This window comes from Augochlora pura, chromosome 1 (genome assembly GCF_028453695.1).
Source record: "Augochlora pura isolate Apur16 chromosome 1, APUR_v2.2.1, whole genome shotgun sequence".
Classification (NCBI taxonomy): Eukaryota; Metazoa; Arthropoda; class Insecta; order Hymenoptera; family Halictidae; genus Augochlora; species Augochlora pura.
In genome coordinates, this window is record NC_135772.1 from 7398274 (window position 1) to 7420783 (window position 22510).

The 22510-nt window shown below is 36.5% G+C and overlaps 1 protein-coding gene and 1 pseudogene across 1 annotated transcript in view; both read left to right on the forward strand.

Annotated features, from left to right (window-relative positions):
* Nucleotides 1–22158, forward strand: part of LOC144467963 (uncharacterized) — a 191332-nt gene extending 169174 nt beyond the window's left edge. Inside the window, exons 12-13 of the mRNA XM_078177000.1 lie at nt 17159–17485; nt 21896–22158. Of these exons, the coding sequence (XP_078033126.1) occupies nt 17159–17485; nt 21896–22158 (590 nt within the window). The remainder of the gene's footprint in view (nt 1–17158; nt 17486–21895) is intronic.
* On the forward strand, nt 8722–9391 carry LOC144472428 (protein GVQW3-like; annotated as a pseudogene).
* Nucleotides 22159–22510: the final 352 nt, after the last annotated feature.

The following is a 22510-nucleotide window of genomic DNA, read 5'->3' on the forward strand; positions in this document are numbered from 1 at the left end:
CGTTCGTCGTATTCTACCGCGTGCCCTGCAAGCGTGTCTTTTTTATCAGTGCGCTGGCCGAAAATTACGAATCTGTTAATTTCCTTCGACAAATGTCTAACGCTCGCCGATCGTCTTAACGTCGCCGAAATCCAAACGTCGCATGCACACGTTCGTCGCGTGGGGTTAACGCACAAGAAACCGCGAGTATCAATCAGCTATTGTGATTTCGGAGGTCGCACCAAAATCCTAACGCGCTCGCGGCTTCTCCGATCGTTAACCTTCGACTCCGATACGTATAAAAAAGTGCTGACTGTACTTGAAGTGAAACAAGTAAAGCTGTTTACATTAAGACCCGTATTAACGCTAACCTACCATGCACGTCCTAATAACCGATTTCACAATTTTTGATTTAGAATTGTTGAAATTATGAACATTCTTGCATAGGAATTAATTAAATAAAGGGCATAGCCGATTAATATAGTCAAAACTGCCCTTAGAAGTTTTTTAATGAGTTAATTACCGTTAATTACCGTTTAATTACCGTTCGATAGCTGACCGATAAAAACTCATCTGTGCAAAATTTTAACTCTGTACCTTGTCCTTGAGGGTAGTTACAAGGTAAATTAGATTTCACAGTTTTCCGGCATTTTTCCTCCTTTAGTGACTTTCTAAAATTTTGAAACAAATGTGGCTTATTTTGGACATCAAGCCGCATGTTATAGAATTTTTTCAGATTTTCCAGTTGCAAGCTGTGATTATCAAAAATGAAAAACCAAAAAATAATCGGAAAATCGAAGATATCTCTAAAACTAAAATATTAACTATTTTTATATTAATTCTCTGATAAGCTACTATCACGACTCGTGTACTCAATTTTTCTCAGATTTTTTACTCGCCTGGAACATCGTAAAAAAAAAATGAAAACCAAATGTGTCGATGTTTTTTACTGTCAGATAGATGCTACTATGTACTTGTCTAGTTTACCGCAAGTGTGGATTAAGTAATTTTGAACGTTATTGCATCGAAACAAACAATTTTTTAACCTAGAAAATGCGAATTAAGCGAGCAGAAATATTGTGACGAGCGGGATATATACCGAAATGTTTCCGATCATTACAACTCGGTTGGTTGGCGGAATGGTTAAGGCAAACGATTTCATTTGCAAATCGACCCTCGAACGGTCAACATCGATCCTCGAGCGCGCCTCGGTACAACCCTCGCGATAAATAAAGAAGAAAGTACCAGTGCTAGTGACGAAGAAGAGAGAAATTATACAAGTGCCAGTGAACGGATACACGAAATTGACAATAGATAATCAAAAACCGTTAACAAATAGTGCCTAAAATACTAAAAGAAAAGAGTGAACATAATATAAATTGTATAAACGAAGTGTTGAAAAAAAATCAAGAAGAAATGTGAAAACCTCTCGCCAAACCACCAAACATAGAATGAACAAACAAAAACAGCTAGACAGAGAAACAACCAAGTCAATACTCTCGAATGACTTAATTAAGGAAATAGTGAAGCAAGAGAGATCAGGTACTCTTAGTCAAAGAGATGTGATAAAACTAGCTCAAAACATTCAAAGCGCATGCAAAAGGAAAAACTCAGCATCGCCACTCATAATGCCGAAATAAGAAAAAAATATTAACGCTAAACAAGCCTCTCATCTTTGTCTGAAACAAAATTAATAAACGATCTACAAAACCAGACTAAAAGTCCATGCAATACCAACGTGGATATTACAAAAATAAACGATTCGGGAAAAAACAAAGACGAAGAACAAAACAACAGGAAACAAGGCGATCTCAAGTAGGCCGATGCAATAAACCCGAAACTCATTACCGCGAGGCCCGTGGTCAACAGGACGAAGATCGGACCCCCAACATACCTGTCACCAGCGAAAACGGAACCAGCCCAAAATAGCACACCACTCTACCACCCAGCACAAGTCGGAAACAACAAAAGCGCAAATGAAAATCAACAACCTCCGTAGCACAATAGCCCGATAAGAAAATCTAAGCCCTCCCCAATAATAATAACCGAGCAGTCGGCTCAAACAACAATCAACTTAATCATAAAACAACTCACCCACAAACTAAACGGTAACTTCCACACAAAAACAAATACTAAGGACAAACACACTTTATACGTGGAAGACCCAATAGACTACTAAGAAATTTTAAAATTGTTTAAACAAAAAGACATAAAATATTACACATACACCCCATAATACGAAAAAAGCACATCGTGTTATTAAAAAACCTAGTAGGCAACTACGAGGGAAACATCATTCTGAACGAATTAATTAATAAAAAAATTGACGATCTTTCATTCATAAAAGTAAACAGATTCCGCACCAAAAAATCGATCAAAACGAATACAGAACTCCCGATCTTCGCGGTCCACCTGTCACCTAGCAGTGACATTAACAATATAAATAAAATAAATAGACTCTTACACCAAACTGTCCACTGGGACGCACTGCGCACAAATACAACTGTCCAGTGCTGGGACTGCCAGGATCTGGGTCACTCATCAAATAATTGTAACTTGCCCGACAAATGTGTTAAATGTGCCATAAACCATGAGCCGTAAAAATGCTCAATTGATAATTCGATACCCGAGAAACTAGAGAAAAATAAAAATCAATTAAAATACGCGCTATGAGGTAATAACGGCCACTCTGCCTCCTACAGTGGATGCCCAATACATATCTCTAAACGAAAAGATACTAAACTAAATATAAAAAACGTTAAAATAAGTAACGACAAAAAAATAAACAATATAATTAAAATTGTTAAGGATACTATAACGATTGGGTTTATGATGCGTACGTGACTTCCTGGATATTTTTGAGCTGCAGAGCCTTTTTGGCAATTTACGAATTTACGGTGTACGGGTGCACGGGTGTGTACGGGTGCCGTATACATCCGACATCCACATGACGACCTGTGTGTACGGGTGCCGTACGGCCATACCGAACTACCGTGCCATACCGAATTAAATTAGTAAGAATTATAACTTGGTATTGTAATTACCATAAATTGTAGTTTTATTTATAATAATAGCGAAATCTGTAAATATGTAAATAACTAAATATGCTTTAAAATATACTCATTTTCAAGTTTCTCATATAATATGACGAAAAAGTTGTTAAGTAGCTCTTGAAAAAGTGTCCATATAAAGGAATTTCAAGGTAGTGTTGAATGACGTTTGAGCATTCACCGAAGACTACCAACATGCAATGTGTACACTTTTCGGCGCGGCGTCCCGTTCAGTGGGGTCAGTCCGGCGGCGCGCACTTCCATAGCAAAAGGGTTAAGCATCTGGCACCATAAACCAGGAGAAAGACGCCAAGCCCGAGACGAGACATCGGACCCTTGGACTTTCTCCTGGTGCTCAATAGCCATTTGACGTATCATAAACCCCGTGCACCGTGAAAACTAACGTACGCCATGCGACCCTATGCAGCCAGCGAATTTGGGGGAAACCCAAGGCATGTACCTTCGGAAACAACATTCCGAAGAGCGGTACTTGGTTTTTGCATCGTATTGGCTGATAGGTGCTCGCCTCGTACGAAAAAGTAGGGATAAGAGTATTCATGGAACGCGAACAGTACGAAGACGCCAGAGTCGATCCAGAGTACAACGAAACAGTATAGAAACCAAAGAGATACCCGACGAAGCTCAGAAACGAAGAGTAGCAGGGACTCGCTAGACTCTCAGAACCTCTGTACGGCCATTGTGACGGCTTTAAATAAGTGTTAATTGGTTTATTAAAATAAAGCAAAATACTTTCAATATCAGAGCGTGTTCATCGAACCAGCGACAAATCAACCTTCGCTCTAAACAGTGATCCTTCGAGCCGCATCACACACGCTCTAAACAAAAATAGTCGACCCAAAAATTAGCTACAGCCAAATGTCAATACAAAATAGAATCTCGACAATAAATTCCACCGAACGTCCATTACACCAAGTATGCCTGTCCCACAACATACCCCCATCTCCTCAAGACACCCCTCTATCCCACGAATCTCAAAACACCCAGTCCCTAATAAGCAACATAAATACACAAATCAATCACCTAGCTAAAATAACAGAAGATAACTCCCAAAAAATAAATAAATTATTCTTCATAATTCAAAACCTTGTACTCCACCTCCAAAATGCCTAAACAAAGCTCAATAGCACCAATGATAATATCAATAGTATCAATAAACACCAATTCACTAGTATCAATGAAAAAACGAGATAGTCTCCAACAACTAATCAAGAAAACATCACCTGACTTCATCCTCATAAGCGAGACCAAATTAAATAGTTAACATAACTTACAATTTGACAACTACGCAACTATTAGGACCGATAGACCGAATTTCAAGCAGGGGGCGGAACGGCTATCCTAATAAAAAATAAAATAAAATAAAATTTAAAAGAATCTACTTAGACAATATCAGAAACCCACAGTCCCATGAAACAACAATGATAGAGACAAAAATTAACAACCAAGAGAAACTGATAATAATAGCAATATACACAGACGGAAATCATAATATAAATTTCATCCCCGAACTAGATTCACTATTTACTGAACTAAAACTTGACTCCCCAAAAAAACTACTACATTTTAGCAGGGGACCTTAACAGTCGTCACACCAACTGGAAAAACATAAAGAACAACCCCCGTGGCAATGCGCTCAATAAATAGATAGAGAACAACAGCACCAAATACAAAACCGTACTATACAATTCATACTACCCATCTTACCCCAAGGGAAAATCATACATAGATTTATGCTTCTGCGTCACAAGAATAAAGCTACATAACCTACTCAACAACGAACTGATGACCTTATCATTCGACAGTGACCATGACGCACTACTAATCACAGCTTCCATGGACAGATTCAACAAAACTAACTGGAACAAGTTCAAAACAACCGCCACACATATGATAAAGGCTTCATCTTCCCTCACGACAGAAATCTATCAAATAACGAGGTAGATACAGCTCTCGAGACACTACAGACTGCAATCACCACTACAATAGCACGCATCATCCCACATAATAAAAAATTTAATACACTACACACACTCGCAAGCAATAAACTAACCGAACTACGAAAACACGAAAACTTCCTTCCACATTCACAAAACAAGGAACACAAGTAAAAGAAGAGGCACCACAAGGAATTTTCTTCTAAACACACTACTGAACAAAGTCAGTAAAAAAATCACACAAGAGTACAATAAATTACACAATAACTACTGGAAAAACAAAATAAAAGCAATCTGTCCAAACAGCCAAGGACTTCAAAACGTCAACAAACTTTTCACAGGCAAAGGACTAACCCCAATAGAAACTTTAGAAGTGGAAGCTCATAACTCATCTCTCCTAGACAGAGCAAACAAGTAAAACCAAACACCCTCCCATCACAAACAACAATAACATAATTCAAATTTCAAACCCCATCGATCAACTCAATATATTGGGCGCACAATATGAAGCGTCCCACAGTTTAAATATCACTCAAGGCAACAAACGCTTCAACGACATAATAACATACGAAACATGAAAAATCAAAAATTCAAGTCAACAAAGCACCCTCGCCAACTTCTCGCCACAAAATCCTACATTCAACCCCGATCCCTCATTAAACACAGTCTATTTCATTAACCAATTAATCTTAGTAGAAATAATCAATAAAATAAATAACAAAAAATCCTCAAGCTTCGATGGCATCCCCAACATAGTGATCAAAAATCTCCCAGGTAAATTCATTTACTTACACACAATCCTGTATAACAACGCCCTAAATAACTCTTACTTCCCCTCTAAACGGAAAATAGCTAAAACTATATCAATTAAAAAAAAGAACAAAAACGGAACGGACCCATCTCACTATTGCCCAACCTAAGCAAAACATTCGAAAAAGTAGTATACAGAGCCATTGACATCATAGCCAAAAAAAACAATATTATACCAGACGAACAATTCGGTTTCAAATACAAACACTCCACCACTCACGCCATAAACAAACTAACATCGGACATTTGTTGGGCACTAAACAGCAATCAATGTGTCGGAGCCTTACTAATATATATAAAAAAGGAATTCGACTCGGTTTGGCACGACGGCCTAATATACTATAAACTCAATAAACTTTCAAGTCTGCTAAAACTATTCAATCTAAACGACACCCACAACACCAAGGGAATAGAATTTGCAGACGATTCAATAATCTATAGTAACAACTATAAAATCACAGAAATCCAACAAACACTATTCGAAAAAGTACAAATCTTCATTAAAAACTGGAAACTAAAAATCAACTTCAAAAAATGTGAAACGATATTATTCAGACACAAACTCATAAATACAAACAATGTCAGAACAAAATTGAAAAAACTTCCAACAACTAACAGTACTAACCAAACTCCAATATCGAACAAAGAATCGGTTATATTTGGGTGTCCATCTCGACCCACAACTAAAATTTTATAAACACACCGAAACACAAATCATTAAAGCAAAACAAACCTTCAACAGCCTTTCCAGACTGTTCTATAGTAAACACCTTCATCCAAAATGTAAAATCCTATGCTACCTAACATTTATCAGACCAATCGTAACTTATGCATGCCCAATATGGTACAACATCCCTAATTTTAAAATGGAAAAATTCAGACTGCAAGAAAGGCACTGCCTCCGAGTTTGCCTGTCAATGTTTAGAACACCAGAATCAAACACCAAACACTTTAAAAACAGAACACTATTAGACGCAGCTAATATATCCAGGATAGACTCACACATAATTAAGAACTATAGAAAACACTTCGCGAAAGCCTTGCACCACACAAACAACCAAATCGCAGTCCTTTATACCCCCAACCATTATACCACAATAAATGCAAATCATCAGGGTTCGCTCCCCCAGAACTTTCCCATACTTAGATAAGAAGGACTAATAACAAATAGCGACAACATACCCCTAAACTATTACATTGACCGAGGAGCCAACTACAAAGCCCTAACATACAGAGGCACAAACACTAATTACAGATTCTGCACATCCATCGCTAAAAAGATAAAAAAATCAACCCCCAAGAAAATAAAGACTACTGGTGGTTTAAGTAAAACACAGATCCACCATAACATTAGTAAATAAAATATGAAGAAAACAATAAATAATAATAATAATAACTGTGAAATAATAATGACATCCCCAAAGCCCCTCCCCCAATCCTTCGCCTCCTCCTGCCTCACTAGCCCCCCTTCCAAAACCCTGCCCTCTAGATAATAAGATAGTTCCTAAGTTAGACATAAGACAATATAATACTGTATATAGTTAGCATATGTAAAAAAATTTTTTCATATAGTAGCCTAACTCAGTCTTTTAGGCGCAATTAAATAAATAATTACTAAACACCGTCAACCTTACTGACCAAACTAAAATTAAGCAAACGATACTACAATTATAGCTACAACTACGTTATGAACAAGTTTACAAGAGTCATCAGGCCATTAAATTGCAACTGTAAATAACCATGTACGTTTTTTACTCATTTTGTAACATTTAATCTGTATATTGTTGGCTGTAAATAAAATGATGTTTATAAAAAAAAAGGCGTACGATTTCGGTGCTGCTACGCTCGGGTTCAAATCTCGTTGGAGGCGAAGTCTTTTTTCGTAAAACACATTTTATTTTTAAGAAAACTTCACTTGGCCACGACTCGTCCAACGATAAACGTCGCGAACGTTCACTCTTTTGTATATTTTCACACGATTTTGTGTATGTATACTCCTTGTACATACTTTGGAGTATCCTACTGTGATCAAAAAGTTACCGAATTACCATCAAATCAAATTAATTCGGTTGTAACGTACTGGTTTATCGGAGTGTTGGAGAGGAGCCGAATTCTCGTCTGCCTCTGCGCGTACAACAACATCGGTAACGTTACAACTCGTTCTATGGCCGTGATACGGAAAAGTCTTTGCTCGGTTTGTACGAGAGCCGTAGGTACCGCGAAGGTGGAACGTCTGCTCGCAAAACTCAAAACAAGAACTTTTGGTTTCCGTAGTCAGGACGGAAGAATCGCTGGTCGAATGCAAGAGCCGTAAATACCGCGTAGGTGGAACGTCTGCTTGCACTGCTCAGCTAATCTCTTCTCTCTTCTTCTTTCCTTTTTTAAATTTCTATGTGATGATGTTGGGAAAATCGTACCTGAGAGCAATGGGCCTCATACCGATTTGGTTGAGAAGTGGTAGATCGTGGGATTACCTTCATGGGGTATTAGGTTATGTGTATGTCGATTATGTTAGAGTGGGGAAAAAATTTTCAAAGAAAACCCCTAAAATCTCTTCTCTCTTCTCCTAAAAAATGTGCCGGTATTTATACCTAAAACAGTCCCAGCCTCGACCCAATGAGTGCGCTTCAGGCTCCCGAGTTTATGACCCTTTGTACCTGGGCTCTCAGTGCGCCGTGCTAGTACCGCGTCCTTCGTCGTATCGACGCTCTCGCTTATTTTACATGATTTACAAATATATATACACGTTACACGGTTAAATTGTCATTTAAAACTCCCGGGCATTAGGAAGACAGGTAAATTTTTTATCCTAGGTTGCTAGGACTATCTATAACATTTGCCAAGCGTCTGTTTGTCAAAAGGTTTAATTATCTCCGAGTTACACGTGTTTTTGTAAACAACCAAAACTGAATTTTTCGATTTTTACAATGGGTGATTTTGTTGAGCAAAGAACTTGCACCTGTTTGCGGAACGAATATTCTTGTGCGGACGTGTTGAAAATGTTACGGAAGGCCTTTGGCGATCAAACTATGGCACAAAAAAAACGTTTATAAGTGGTAAAACGAGTTGAAAGCGAGCCGAGAATGCGTTGAAGACGAACCGCGCTCTGGACGACCATCAACGTTTACCGACGAGGGCCACGTCCAAAAAATCAAAGATTTGGTGTTTGAAAATCGTCAATTGACAATTAGAGACCCCGCTGATAGTGTTGGAATATCATTTGGCTCAGACCAAACCATTATTAAGGATGTTTTGTGTCTCAAACGTCTGAAACGGCCGGATTTATGGGCGAACAACTCTTGGTTCCTTCATCACGTTAATGCACCATGTCAGACTGCATTGGTTCTTCGCGACTTTTTTGCCAAAAACTCAACTCATATCGTTCCGCAACCACCGTATTCGCTTGATTTGACTCCGTGCGACTTCTGGCTATTCAGCAAACTCAAAAGGCCAATGCGGGGACGCCGTTTTGACACGATTCAGGAGATAAAAACCGAATCGAAGTATTCCGACTGTTTCGAGGACTGGAAAAAGCGTTGGCAAAAGTGCGTTTTATCGGACGGGGATTACTTTGAAGAGGATGAAATTGATTTGTAAGGATAAATAAAGAATTTACATTTTATAAACAAATTCACCTTGCTTTTTGATCTCATATGTATACTCCAAAGAAATAACATTGCAATCGCGCGCGTTTCCTATATTTGCAAAATGTCTGAACGTCTCGTTACAAAGTGTATAGGGTGTAATCGGGCACTTCGAACAGTGCGTTGTCAGAAGAAGATAATACGTACATCATTTCAGGCTACCGAATCTTCAAACATTTCTTGAAAAGTGGTGAGTGTTGGTGATATATTTTGTTCAAAGTGCCGTATTACGTCATATTTCCGAAAAGAAAGAGTGCGTAAGAAAGCTTCCCAGCAACGACAGGTAACAGAAACCCATTTAACTTCTACATCCATGGACCAGCCCGATTCAATCCAATCCTCTTTGATTCGGGCACCTTCAGGCTCTACATCCATGGACCAGTCTGATTCATTTCAAACCTCCTTGATTCAGGCACCTTCAGCCTCTACATCCACGGGCCCATTGGCCGTTTGCACGAAAGAAAACTTTCTCATATCCTATTTCCAGGACGAAGACTCATTTCTACCCGTATTTGCTGAAGACGGAAAGCTTAGAAGCTAAATTAATAAACTGTAAGCTCAAGAATGATAAACAAAGCCGTAATGACGAACATATGTAGTTAGAGAATGGATAAAATAAGAGATACTCCAGAACTATTTTTGTATGCATATTGACTTAAATATTTTTCAAATGTTAAAAAAATTTTTTTTAAATAAAATTAAATAACGTTTAAATGACTTAATCCACACTTGCGGTAAACTAGACAAGTAGTAGCTTCTTTCTGACAGCAAAAAACATCGACACATTCGATTTTCATTTTTTTTTGACAATATTGCAGGCGAGTAAAAAATCTGAGAAAAATTGAGTACACGAGTCGTGACAGTACCTTCTCAGAGAATTAATATAAAAATAGTTAATATTATAGTTTTAGAGATAGCTTCAATTTTCCGATTACTTTTTGGTTTTTCATTTTTGATAATTACAGCTTGCAACTGAAAAATCTGAAAAAATTCTATGACATGTGGCTTGATGTCCAAAATAAGCCACATTTGTTTCAAAATTTTAGAAAGCCGCTAAAGGGGGAAAAATGCCGGAAAACCGCGAAATCTAATTTACCCTGCAACTACCCTCACGGATAAGTTACAGAGTTAAAATTTTGCACAGATGAGTTTTTATCGGTCAGCTATCGACCATCTTAATCGGCTACACCCTTTGTTAATATAGAATCAGATATAGATTGCGACAAAGATGAAGAAATGTTTAAACAAATGCAGTCTCGTTACTCTTTTAGATCAAAACATTACTTTTAGTGTACAGTGGTTTTAGTGTTAATAACATTTAGTGATTTTCTGTTCTATTCGTATCGGGAGATCTGGCAAGCCACCGAAACTTTCCTTTTAATCCGTTCCCATCGCACATCGGCCGGAAAAGTGTTCCGAAGAATCCGAATTTGCATAAAGACGGCAGTCTAGTCATTACTTACAGAGTTATCGAAGTCGTTACAGTTGCGCGGCTCAAGCTTCTAATAAGAGCAACGTAAGTACAGGGCACCAGTCCATGGAAGATCGGTCTCTAAGTAAGTAAGTCTGGTAACGTGCTATGTAGCTGCTCAAAAGACTCACCTGTGCAGCGCACGACCGCTTGCGGTTGCTCCAGGCAAAACCTCCGGCTAGGAGTTACGAACGCCTGACGTAGGAAACGGGCCGACGACTTTGTGTGCCGTTGCTCTCGTTGGAAGAGATAAAACAAAGATACCAAATAACCCTTTGCAGACCGGCATTTATTAATGCGGCGAAGCCTAACCAAACTTCATGTTCGGCTTAAATTCAAATCGTGGAGATTGAATTACGAGGCGCTCTGTCAAGTGACCTGGCTTTTCTTGAAACTGGCTGGCTTTTCATGAAACAAGCTCGCAGAGTTCTGCAAAAAATGTATAAATTCGTGTCGTCTCCTTCATCGATAATTAAGATATCTTAACGGCTCAGCGATGTCTCGCAAAACTTCATGCATGGGGTCGTTGAGAGGACACAGCGTTTAGGGCGTATGCAAATCTGAAAAATACCAGAAACCGTGTGTACTAGATGTACTAGATAAATGAGGAGTATTTTTCTTTCGCGTTTAACTCAAGGACTCTTGTTACACAAAGTTAATTGGATTTTGTGAACCTCTTCTACGTTTTCTTTAAGCGTCTTAAACTTAAATCTGCCCAACAAAAATTTATTGAACGAGGTGAAATTGTTTATTTACTATAAGGACACTGCTATCAACTTAAAATTTGGGGAAAGGTAGGAATACATTCGTTTGCATCTAGAATTTTGATTTCGTTAAATAAATTACTGTACAGTGTTAATAAATCCGATAAAGAAAGATACTTTTTAGGTAAGTAAGAAGAAACAAAAGAAAATTGTTCTTCGTCGAAATGAGAACGTTTCAACGATAGCGAGAACATGGAATGTATTCTCAGTGATCGTTTGATCTCCGAATTCGTAGAAAAAAGAATTAGCACAAGGTCTTGCTCGTTCAGAATGGTTAGTTTCGTCTCTGCCTGAACGAATCGGTTTAGGGAATATTACACAGCATGGAAATCCGTTGTGCGTTATTGAGCGCGCAAAATTCTGATGCAGAGAACATGAAAAATTGAACAAAACGCATCGCAAGCAAATCTGTACACATACGTATGTATGCAGCACCATGTTTTTTGAAATATTCGTTGCACCTACAGATCGTGAAGTAAAACCCAGATTAAATTACAAACCATTTTTAATATTTTCTACACGTTTGTTAATCCTCTCAGAAGCAAAGCAAGCTAATCTTTCTGTTCTGTTTACACGTGATTGAGAAATGTTTAAGCAAAAACCATACACATATATCGCGTTCTTCAATTTCGTTTGTCTATTTTATTCCGCCAATATCGTTCTTAATGTTTCTATATACGAATAATTCTTATTCGTTCAATGAAACTTCAATTTCATGTTCCATTATTTTTCGTATAATATTACTTGAAATTGTAACGACGAAAAAATGAAAATATTTTTGCATTTCAAATAATCTGCTTACAGAAAAGCTATTGCTTAACAGAATGATTGCGACTCAAATATTTAACGGATGTGTTGGAAACATCAATGCAGAAATCGATAAATTATAAAGGTTTGAAAACTTTTCTGTAAAATGTTTAAGCGAATGCAAACATGTATGCATGTATACAAACGAGTAGGCTCTATTTCACGTCGGATCGATCAATTTCGTGCCCGATGCCTGTAATTTTGGTTAAATTGAAATATATTGTAGACATGCGAAAATTGAGGGTACACGAGATCGTAGTAATCATTTTCCTGGTTCCAAAATTTCCGAGTATGTACCTTGCTCTGCCAGTTATTGCAGAATTTTCATTTCCATCAGCATCGAGTGTATACAATTTACAGATTTCAAAATGTTCGTTTTGTACACGGATGATTGCTTTAAAGTATATGTATATTGACCATCCAAATTTTTTAATTAATATTAAATTTTTAATCAACATTAAAATTAAAATAATTCGGAAAAACTTGTTAATCTGGAAGTAAAATTTTTTCTGGGACATGTGTACATGGTACTAACGAAAGTTGTGTACAAACTTTAGAGTCCAAAAATTTCTTCACAAGACAGTAATTTTTTTAAATAAAGAAATGGAAGTTACAACATTAATTTCTACATTATTTAATTCAGCGTAAAAATTCTATAAAAATATACATTTTCAAAATTGTGTCTAAAAAATTACTAATACCAGGTTTTCAGCTAAATGCGCCCCCACCCTTTCCCTGGCCCATTACACAAAACATATCAATTGTAACTATCAAGTCGTTTTCACTCGGAAATTGTCCCCAATTGAAACAGCACACGGCCGAAATACAAACTACGAGTTACACTCTGTTACTTCGTACCTTTATTTTTTTGAAACTAATTACTCATGTGAGCGGAATCCATTAAGGGTCTCTTATCTTGTACAAACGATGGGCAACGCCAAACGGGGTACCAACCGTGTTTGTAGTTCCCTAGTTCGCGAATGCATGAAGGACAACGAAGAAGACATCAAAAGATTTCTTCGGTGTAGTGACGGCGGCAACAGGCGTAGCCGAGCAGAAACTTCTAATTAATTAATTCTGAAGTTCGACGCAAAACAAATGCAACTTGTCTACTGGGTAGCTTCCTTCCCGCGGTGAAAGAAAGTTCGCGGTGGGTACGAACGAACTTTCGAACCAGCGAATCGTTTTGTGTGTGAACTCGGGGGCAAAGTTGCGGCACGTAGCACACGTCGGAGCGCGTGCGCGCACTCGACTGCAGTGGCTGCACAATGAGAAAGGTGCGGTGGCTTAATTAAAGAAGCTTGCCGGTGAAAATGAGAGATGGCTAGACGGTCCAGTCAGGGTGGTTAGATGCGTGCGGCAAGAACAAAACCGAGTAGAACAAAATGAATCCAAGACGGGCTTCGAAAAAATCATCCTTCAACGTGCTATATTTTCAAAATGCAGAAACGTGACTCTAATTCCTCGTATATTATACTCCGCGAATGGTAAACACTTGGGAACCATTCATTGGACACTTTAAGTAATTGCAGATATGTTGATAAAATGATGATTGATAATCAACCCTTGCCCTATAAAATCAGACATGATATCGAAATTCACAAAATATGCATATTATTTTCTTTTGAAACGTAAACAAATGCTATTTTTATTATTATCAATATTTTAACATTAAAATAAATGTTGGTATATAGAATATGTACATTTGAGAATTTTTATTAGTAAAATAATAATGTTTATTACGTAATAACGTACATTACAGTTTCTGAAGAAATTACACAATTTTTAAGCAAATATGAAAGGTATTTATAAAAAGTATTTATTTTCTCTGATAAAAATTATTTTGAAATAAACACACGTTACTGTGTTCGATAGAATGAAATATTTTTCCTGTTCATGATTAAATAATTTTCTGTTTATTTGTAATTAATATCGTGATATAGTATAAATGTTATTGGATACGGACACGTTTCCAATTTTAGACAACGTTTTTTATTATGATACACTACAGTATCCTAAATAAACAGTATTCTTATGTTTCTTCTACACAATGTTGTCAAACTAATTTTAGTCGTATAATTGTACTGGGACGGTCGATGAAATAACATGACTTCTTCTAAATGATTTCAGAGATCCAAAACTAGGTTTCCTCCGTAGTAAACAATTAGGAATGTAACAATCCGTATGATTCTAATAATTGATCGAAAACTTATTCGTTTAATGCAAAATATAATATGTGTATACGCCTTTATAGAAAATTTATTTCGTTAGAGGAAAAAGTACAAATATTTTTCATTTTATATTATTTTTTAACTCATAAATTCCAGCACGCTGCTGGCTCGGTACCATATCCAAATTTTTCTGGATCAATGAAATGCGATCCAGTAAAGGATTAAGGTATTCCTGAAACCATTCATTTGTCCTCAATACGTCACCGTGCTTTATTTTTAGAACAGGATTCGTATATGGTTACAAAGCCACTATCTTACGTATCAGAAATGGAAAGGTTTTTGCTTGGCTTCTGTCATGAAAAAGATATATCATAAAATTCGTTAAAAATTGATGACGTCGTTACACGATGCTTTACGTAGCAGGCTGTAAAGTAAAGTATGGCCGTGCTTTTAGAAATAAGAGAGAAGTTCAACCATGAAAACATTTTTTACAATACCTTAATAAAAATACCATTTTATTCGTGCTATTTGGTGCAATACGCTTTTATTAAAAAAAGTGGAATTTTATTATTTTTATCAAAGGAATAAAAAAAAATAATGCTGTTATTTAGAATGCAATAGACATTTGTAATTTTTTAACTAATGAAAAAAAGAAGCCAGTATTTGATCATGCAAATTAAGCAATATTTGCTGACATTGAAATATAAAATATATTCTTTACTATTCTTATCTATTCTTAAATAGCACCATTGAGAAAGAGCGAATGTGACAGAAATTATGTCAACATACAGTCAGAAAGATTAATGAAATATTAATATTTAAAGAATGTACTTGGTAGATGAAGACTTATCATTCGACACGAAGAATGCACTTGAGAATTCTCGTACTTAACAAACTATTTAAACCAATTGAGTTATTTAAATGCCACTGTACATACATACACAGTATTTTGAATGAATGGAATGAGTGGTTGTAAAGCATGGTTTCCCAACATTCTTTGACTTAGGTACCCCTCCTCCCTCCCGCCAAACTCTATTCTGCTCAATATTCTATATGGAGCAACTGTTTCTCTTACTGTTAGACCGTGGATCTTTGAACAAAGAAAATACATATTTATTAGCTAATTTTTAAAATTCTTTTCAGACATTCTTTTCATTTTTAAAATTATTAACCAAATAATCGATTGTCCACCCATTCTAGAACTAATAAAACTAAAGGTTCCTGCTAAAGAAATACGGTCAAAAGAATTGTTTCACGTAGATTACTTTAAAACCAATTTGGGATCTCAGAATTATATAACCAGAGCATTAAGAACAGCAAATACACTTAATACAAAAGTCGACTTCTTCGACAATTCATTGAACCAATTTACAAATGCAGCAACTCTAGCCATTAAAACACACATTCTGTAATTACTTCTTGACACACTCATATTATAATTTTTAATTTATGTTATTTAAATGTATTCCGGACTATGTATATATACATCACCTCTATGTAACACAAAAAAAGGGTCTTACTAGCCCGTTAATACAAAATAATAATAATAATAATAACAAAATTTGAGACTCGAAAAAAATTCGATGTGTTTATTGCAAATTTCATCATGTTTCGAAGAAGTTGAGAACTTCCTTTCATCGAGGATTTTATAATATTAAATGAACATTCCCCGATCTCCTCAATAGCCAGCTTGGAAAACCATGATACAAAACAGCAAAATGTGCGAATATGGCGAGTAGCAAAGAAGTGTTCCGGAGTTTCTCGTACGGAGGTGCCTAGAGTGGGTCACCCTTACCATGCCGACTTTCATTTCATCGACAGTTTCATCGACAATATTTACCCACCGACACGGAGTTTCCTTGACAGCGTTGTCAACTTCTACTGTGTATAATGAGTACAACTATTGCTGTTTTTTATTAGCAATATTAATGGCAAAAGCGATGTTTATGACACGTACAGCTATTCATCATTTGTTAGTAATCCTACATTTATAAAATGTTAGCTCAGTATCTGAAGATGTAGACAAAACATATAACACTGTGTTTATCACTTACGATCCAAACACTCTATCTCAAATTTATTTTGCAGTACAAATTTAATTTTTATCTAATAAAATTAGATATCTTTTTACTCGAACTAAAAAAAGAAATTCTACTTTTGTAATATCGTTCTTGTTATAATATAATTCATTCACGAACGTGTTACCCTATAACGTGTAGCGATGAGTGTAGGTAGTCGAATAAAACTAGCAATCAACATATACACTAGAAGTCAACGTCACAAATAAACATTGTCCGAGGAATGATTAGCGGTAGCCTTAGCGTGCTGGTAAGTAAAATTGTCGGCGATATTCGATGAAATTCCGTTAGTGAAGTGATCATCGATGAATCGATTGTCGGTGAAGTAAAGGTGATTCGGCCAGAGCGACGACGCGCGTTAAAAGAAAAGCCTTTCCTCTCATCTTCTATGCCCTGCCGCGCACATATGTAGATCAGATAAATTTTCAGCTTCGATGGGACGGTGTCGGAGCACGCCAGGGCTGGTGGAATCGCGGGGTCGTATACCGTTGGAGGAGATGTGGGTTTCGCCGTTGGACACCAAGTCCACCCACACGTATTCGGCCGGTCACTCGTTGTTCTCTCCTAGCCCTAGCCCGGTGATACCGCGCGGTCTAGCCGTCACCGGAAACAACGTCAACGCCAACAACGTCCCAAGGAGCATGGACAGTCCGATGAGTGCGACGAGCAGCGGCCACAGCAGCGAGGAGCAAACCGCCAGGGCGCCGCAATCCGCGGCCACGCAACAATCCACTGGCAGACAATCCACCTATTCCGGCAAGTATTTCATCTGGGATTGTTAAGTACTCAGAATTACGAGTGTCGTTCTCCCCCTCGAGTCGCCGAGGTCGTCGAAAGTTCTTGCCGTTTCCTGAGCAGCCTCTTCGTTCCCCTACTACCCAGGACGTCAATGATCCTTTGAACACCTAGGCTTCTAGAAGCGCTACACGTGCGTACCCTCTGTGTGATCTAGATGATTCCTTCTTTGTTTCTGGGCTATGAGGACACAAGTGACAGTGTGTATGTTGCTAGTTGAACTTCGATTAATTACACTGGTTGCAGGCAGGGATCGAAACGAAGAGTTCAGTTTTGAGCTTGTATTTGTTTTAGAAACAAACCCTGTGGAGAGTTTTAGGAACTTCTTTCTAAGAAGCTCTTATGGAACAGATGTTTTAAAGTTGGCTGAGTTCTATGGAAACGTGTCGTTTCAAAACTAAATAGTATGCAAAATTTATGACGCTGGGTAAATTATAAAATAACAGAATATTCAATGAATTTAAAGATATAAATTGCATTACGTTTAACAATTACGAACAACAGAAATAAAATGAATTCCTTTGTCGTGTAAGTGGTCCAGGCAATTCCTATTTCACTTAAAAATTCCCTAGTATCAATTCCTGAATATTATTGTATTCGGAACTTTTTTCAAATATCGGAAACTTTTTAAATATTTGTCAATAAAATATCTGTTCCTCTTACAAAGAAATATGAATTTTATAGATACTGAAACTTTTACTTTCCAGAACTTCTCTATACCCGTGCGTTAAAAAGTTCCAGTAATTTTTTCGATTCCTGATTTTAAAAGAGTCTTCGTATAAACCGACCAGAGTTTTAAGAGAATGAATAGACGTAATTGCGGTGATTAAATCATTTAAAGTTACGATTGCTCGCGAGGTACAAAATGGAATCCGTAAAACAATTCTATACGCCGAAACGACACGAACTTCTCGAACGACCTAACAGATTTCGCAAGAATCGAGAGATCTGCAGATAAACGATTTAATTGTGACGAATCTGTATACAGTAAATGTTTACTGAAATATCTTACGTTATGGAATCTGAAATATCTGTACAATAATTCATTAAAGTGGTTCATATTTCAGTATTTTTCGATATAAAGCAAGCGAGTGTATTGTCATCATCACCTTTACATTTATTATTTTGTCATTCTTCCACTTTGGACACACCCTTTGGGAACACCTTCTATAAAGGCACCGACAAATTGTGACGAGAACTATGGAAACACAAATGTGTTTTACAGCAACTTAATCTTAAAATAACATTTAAACAAAACAGGTATGAATTACATTTGTTCAATACTTATCTGCGTTATTGACTTCTGAGACGATGCTCACATATAGCGAATGTGAAAGTGTTCATATAATAGATTACTTGAAATTTGTTAATTTAAATTATATATAATGCCACTAAATGTATGTACTTCCACTATGTGTACTTTTGAAATCTTTAAAATATATTTTGTTTAAACAACATCAAAACACATACATGTCTCGTAAAAACAGCAATAAAAATGTTATGAATAACACCATAAGCAACAATAAACACAAAATAATCAATGTACGAAATGAAAACAGTTACGAGCCGCCATTACTTAATATTATATATGCAAATTCGAAAATATTCTACCCGTTACTTCGCATATAGAAATACTCAATGGAATTCCACGTTCTGACATCAGAATCATTAAAATGCTTATTACAATACCTCATACGGTATTAATGTAAGTCCTATTTCCAGGTACTTTATCGCCGAAAATGCAAGAAGAATATTTCGAAATATTCTTTTGCTAAAATGAACAGTAATTTTTTCTTGCCTCAACCATACTTGAAAACTTTTTATTTACATGAATACTTTAAGGTTAATTAGGTTTAGGAAAATTAGGTTTATCATATAGGAGACTGAAAAACGCATTGTACAATGCTAATTTGACGAAGTCTTCACCGCGATTAAATAATTAATGTTCAATTCTTGTAATCTCTTGGCATAAAAACAATTTTTAAATCTGATTGATGTACTACAAACCTGAAAACATGTCGCATCTGCCAAAACCTGGTCCTGACACAAACCGAACGGCATTCTATGACGTGATTTCATCAGTCTGAACGGCTTAGTAAACCTATAATTCCATCGATCACCGTCATTCGTAACGCTGACACATGGCAAAATTTTTAAAACTGAAAATTCTTCCAAATCTGGCAATTGTTTATTATTAATTATTAATTCTGCCTGTTTTACAATTTTAATCCTTCGTTGACATGGTTTTCTCTTTAAAAGCGAATAGAAATAAAATAAATTAAGGAAACTTCTAGAAACATGTTACAAACTTTCATTTCATTACAATTACATTTCCGCAATATCATTAAAAACGAAAATAAAAATTCCAAATGAAGCAAATTTACAGGTGGCACGTTCGTGGTTAAAATTTGGACATTGACGTAACTGATACGGTAGTAACAGGGAAATATGCTTTTTATTGCTCGGTAAAATATGTACCTAATAACCTGAACTCGCTTTTAACTGCAATAAACTTTGTGTCGTTACTGAAAATACGCCATGGCGACGTCCGCATCCGGTTACGAATCATTTCAAGGGACGAGCGTTCCTACGTTGAAATTTATCCGTAATTCCATATGTATCGCCTTTTAATATTAAAGCAGACGAGCCCACAGATTTAAGATTCCGCAAAATCCTTACTTCTGCTTCGTTCCTACGTAAAGAAGGATCTGCATAATCGACTCTACAGGTAATAAATCGGCGAGTCAGCGTTAATCTTGCAGCAGGTAACTGATTTAATAAATAGAACACGTTGTACGTTTCCCAAGTATCCGTTTGACGTTTCTGTCACAATCTATTGCCCATTGACATTGAGTATTGTAATATTATCGTTACGACGCTATAATCTTCGACGACACCCTGCATGTACGTGTTAATTCACAGTATCCATTTTTAATGAGTGTAAATGGGAGCTCCAGATTCTATGAGGTGAGTGTTCAGTCCTCGTTGACTTTTTTGACGGTGACTATGGACTCCTCTGACGAATTGTCTGACGAATGACGGTGATCGTCGGATTGCCTGTTGCCATCTGTATCCAATATTTAAATGTTTATAACTATAAATGAAAACAAGATAACTATTTTAATCCATCTCATTTTTGTATTTCATTATGTAACACTTACATTTCTCCCGGTCTTATTGCTAAACCCTTGCTAAAACGTTCCTTTTGATACGGGATTGTTTTGATTCATTTTTCACATAAATAGCTCGGCAAATGTAAACAGCAAATTACCTCAACTGTAAAATGTGGAATAGGCATTACCAACAACGGAGCACTGTTTACGGCCTCATTAGATTTATGTTATCTTATCATGTTGATATTGTAGATCGATCCCGTCTATTATACCTTCTTACATCTCCGTGCATATTAAATTTTCGTATCATGGTAAACATTATACATATTTTGTATAGTTTACATATTTCCTATGTATATTTATAGGGATTATTGCAAGTTTCTGTGTTATTTAAGTATGGTAAAAATGTGTAAATACCCAAGATGTATTAAAAACTTTTCAAAACATGATAAAACTCAACGCATTAAACGAATGTATTTAAAACGTAACGTTAATATTTATTTAAACGCATTTTCGTTGTATTTTTGTGATGATTATTAGAAACGTAAGAGTATCAAAAATATAAATATACCTACATCGATAAATGATATTTATTGTTCCAGAATATTTATTTCTGAAGCAGTATCAATGTGAATTATTTTAAACCGAATTAGATCCTTATCAATCCTAATAGATCTGCCGAAATGTTTACCATCTTTAAACACTGAAATCTTTATCACAAAATTCCTCGAACTATCTTTCATTCACAATATCATTGTCATGCACACTAAGTATCTCTTTTACTGTTTGCACCGCATTCTTACCTTTATGAAACATAAAAATGCAATCAGCTTAAAATACATCCCATTATTCATCTTCAAGCCAATATAAACCGTAGAAATATCTGACCAAACGCGATGAGCTTTGCTCAAATTACACATTCAATTTTCAGTTTTCAGATTATTCACGGATATCTGACATTATTTATTGACCAACCCAATATTATGCGATGTTATTTGTAAACTATAGGGACAATATTACTTTAAAGCTTACGTCAACTTGTTATCGTCAAAAAAAAACTTGAATTATTTATCTTGCCAATTACACACATCTTTTGTTAGAAAAATTAATGTCAAAGTTAGAAAAATTGGGAACAATGAGGATTAATAAACAAATTATACCTAAATCTGCACTTCAAACAACAAGCACTCAAAATATAAGAAACGATCGTATAATCGATACATTTTCGGTATGTATTAAAAGTACTGTTTGTCTGTAGGGATGACTTACACCAGCATGACGCAGCTGGTCAGCGATGGCACGGGACCGTTACTGGATACTTACGAAACCTTGATGGCCGAGATCAAGCGTCTCCGGAAACGCCTGATCTGTCTAGAGTCGGAAAACGCGGCGACGAGCGTCAAGCTGAAGCAACAGCACCGGGAAGTGAAGCATCGATTAGCGGAAATTGAGATGCAGATTCGGACCGGTAGCTCCTGGAGCGTCGAAGACAACGAGAGAAATCGGGAAAGTAGCATTTAACAAGAAACAAGGCCGCGAGAGCGCGGCAAAACAAAAACGGGACGAACACGGTACTACATGGCGGATGCCACCGACAATAGGTAGACTTTTTTTGTCAACTTATTATACCTGTACTTAGGTCAAAGAAAAAACCAATCGAAATGATGGGGGACACTTTGATAGAAACATTGTGCTTCATTTCGAGCCATATTTGTGCGATTTTTTAGCAAATACAAATAGAATATTTTGCAACATCGATAATATTTTCTGACTCTGTTTGTTTAATTTTTTCTTTAACATTCAGTTTATTTTTTAGCAGTCACATCAACAGATGGAGCAATCGCACTTAACAGTTATATTACAATTATACTAC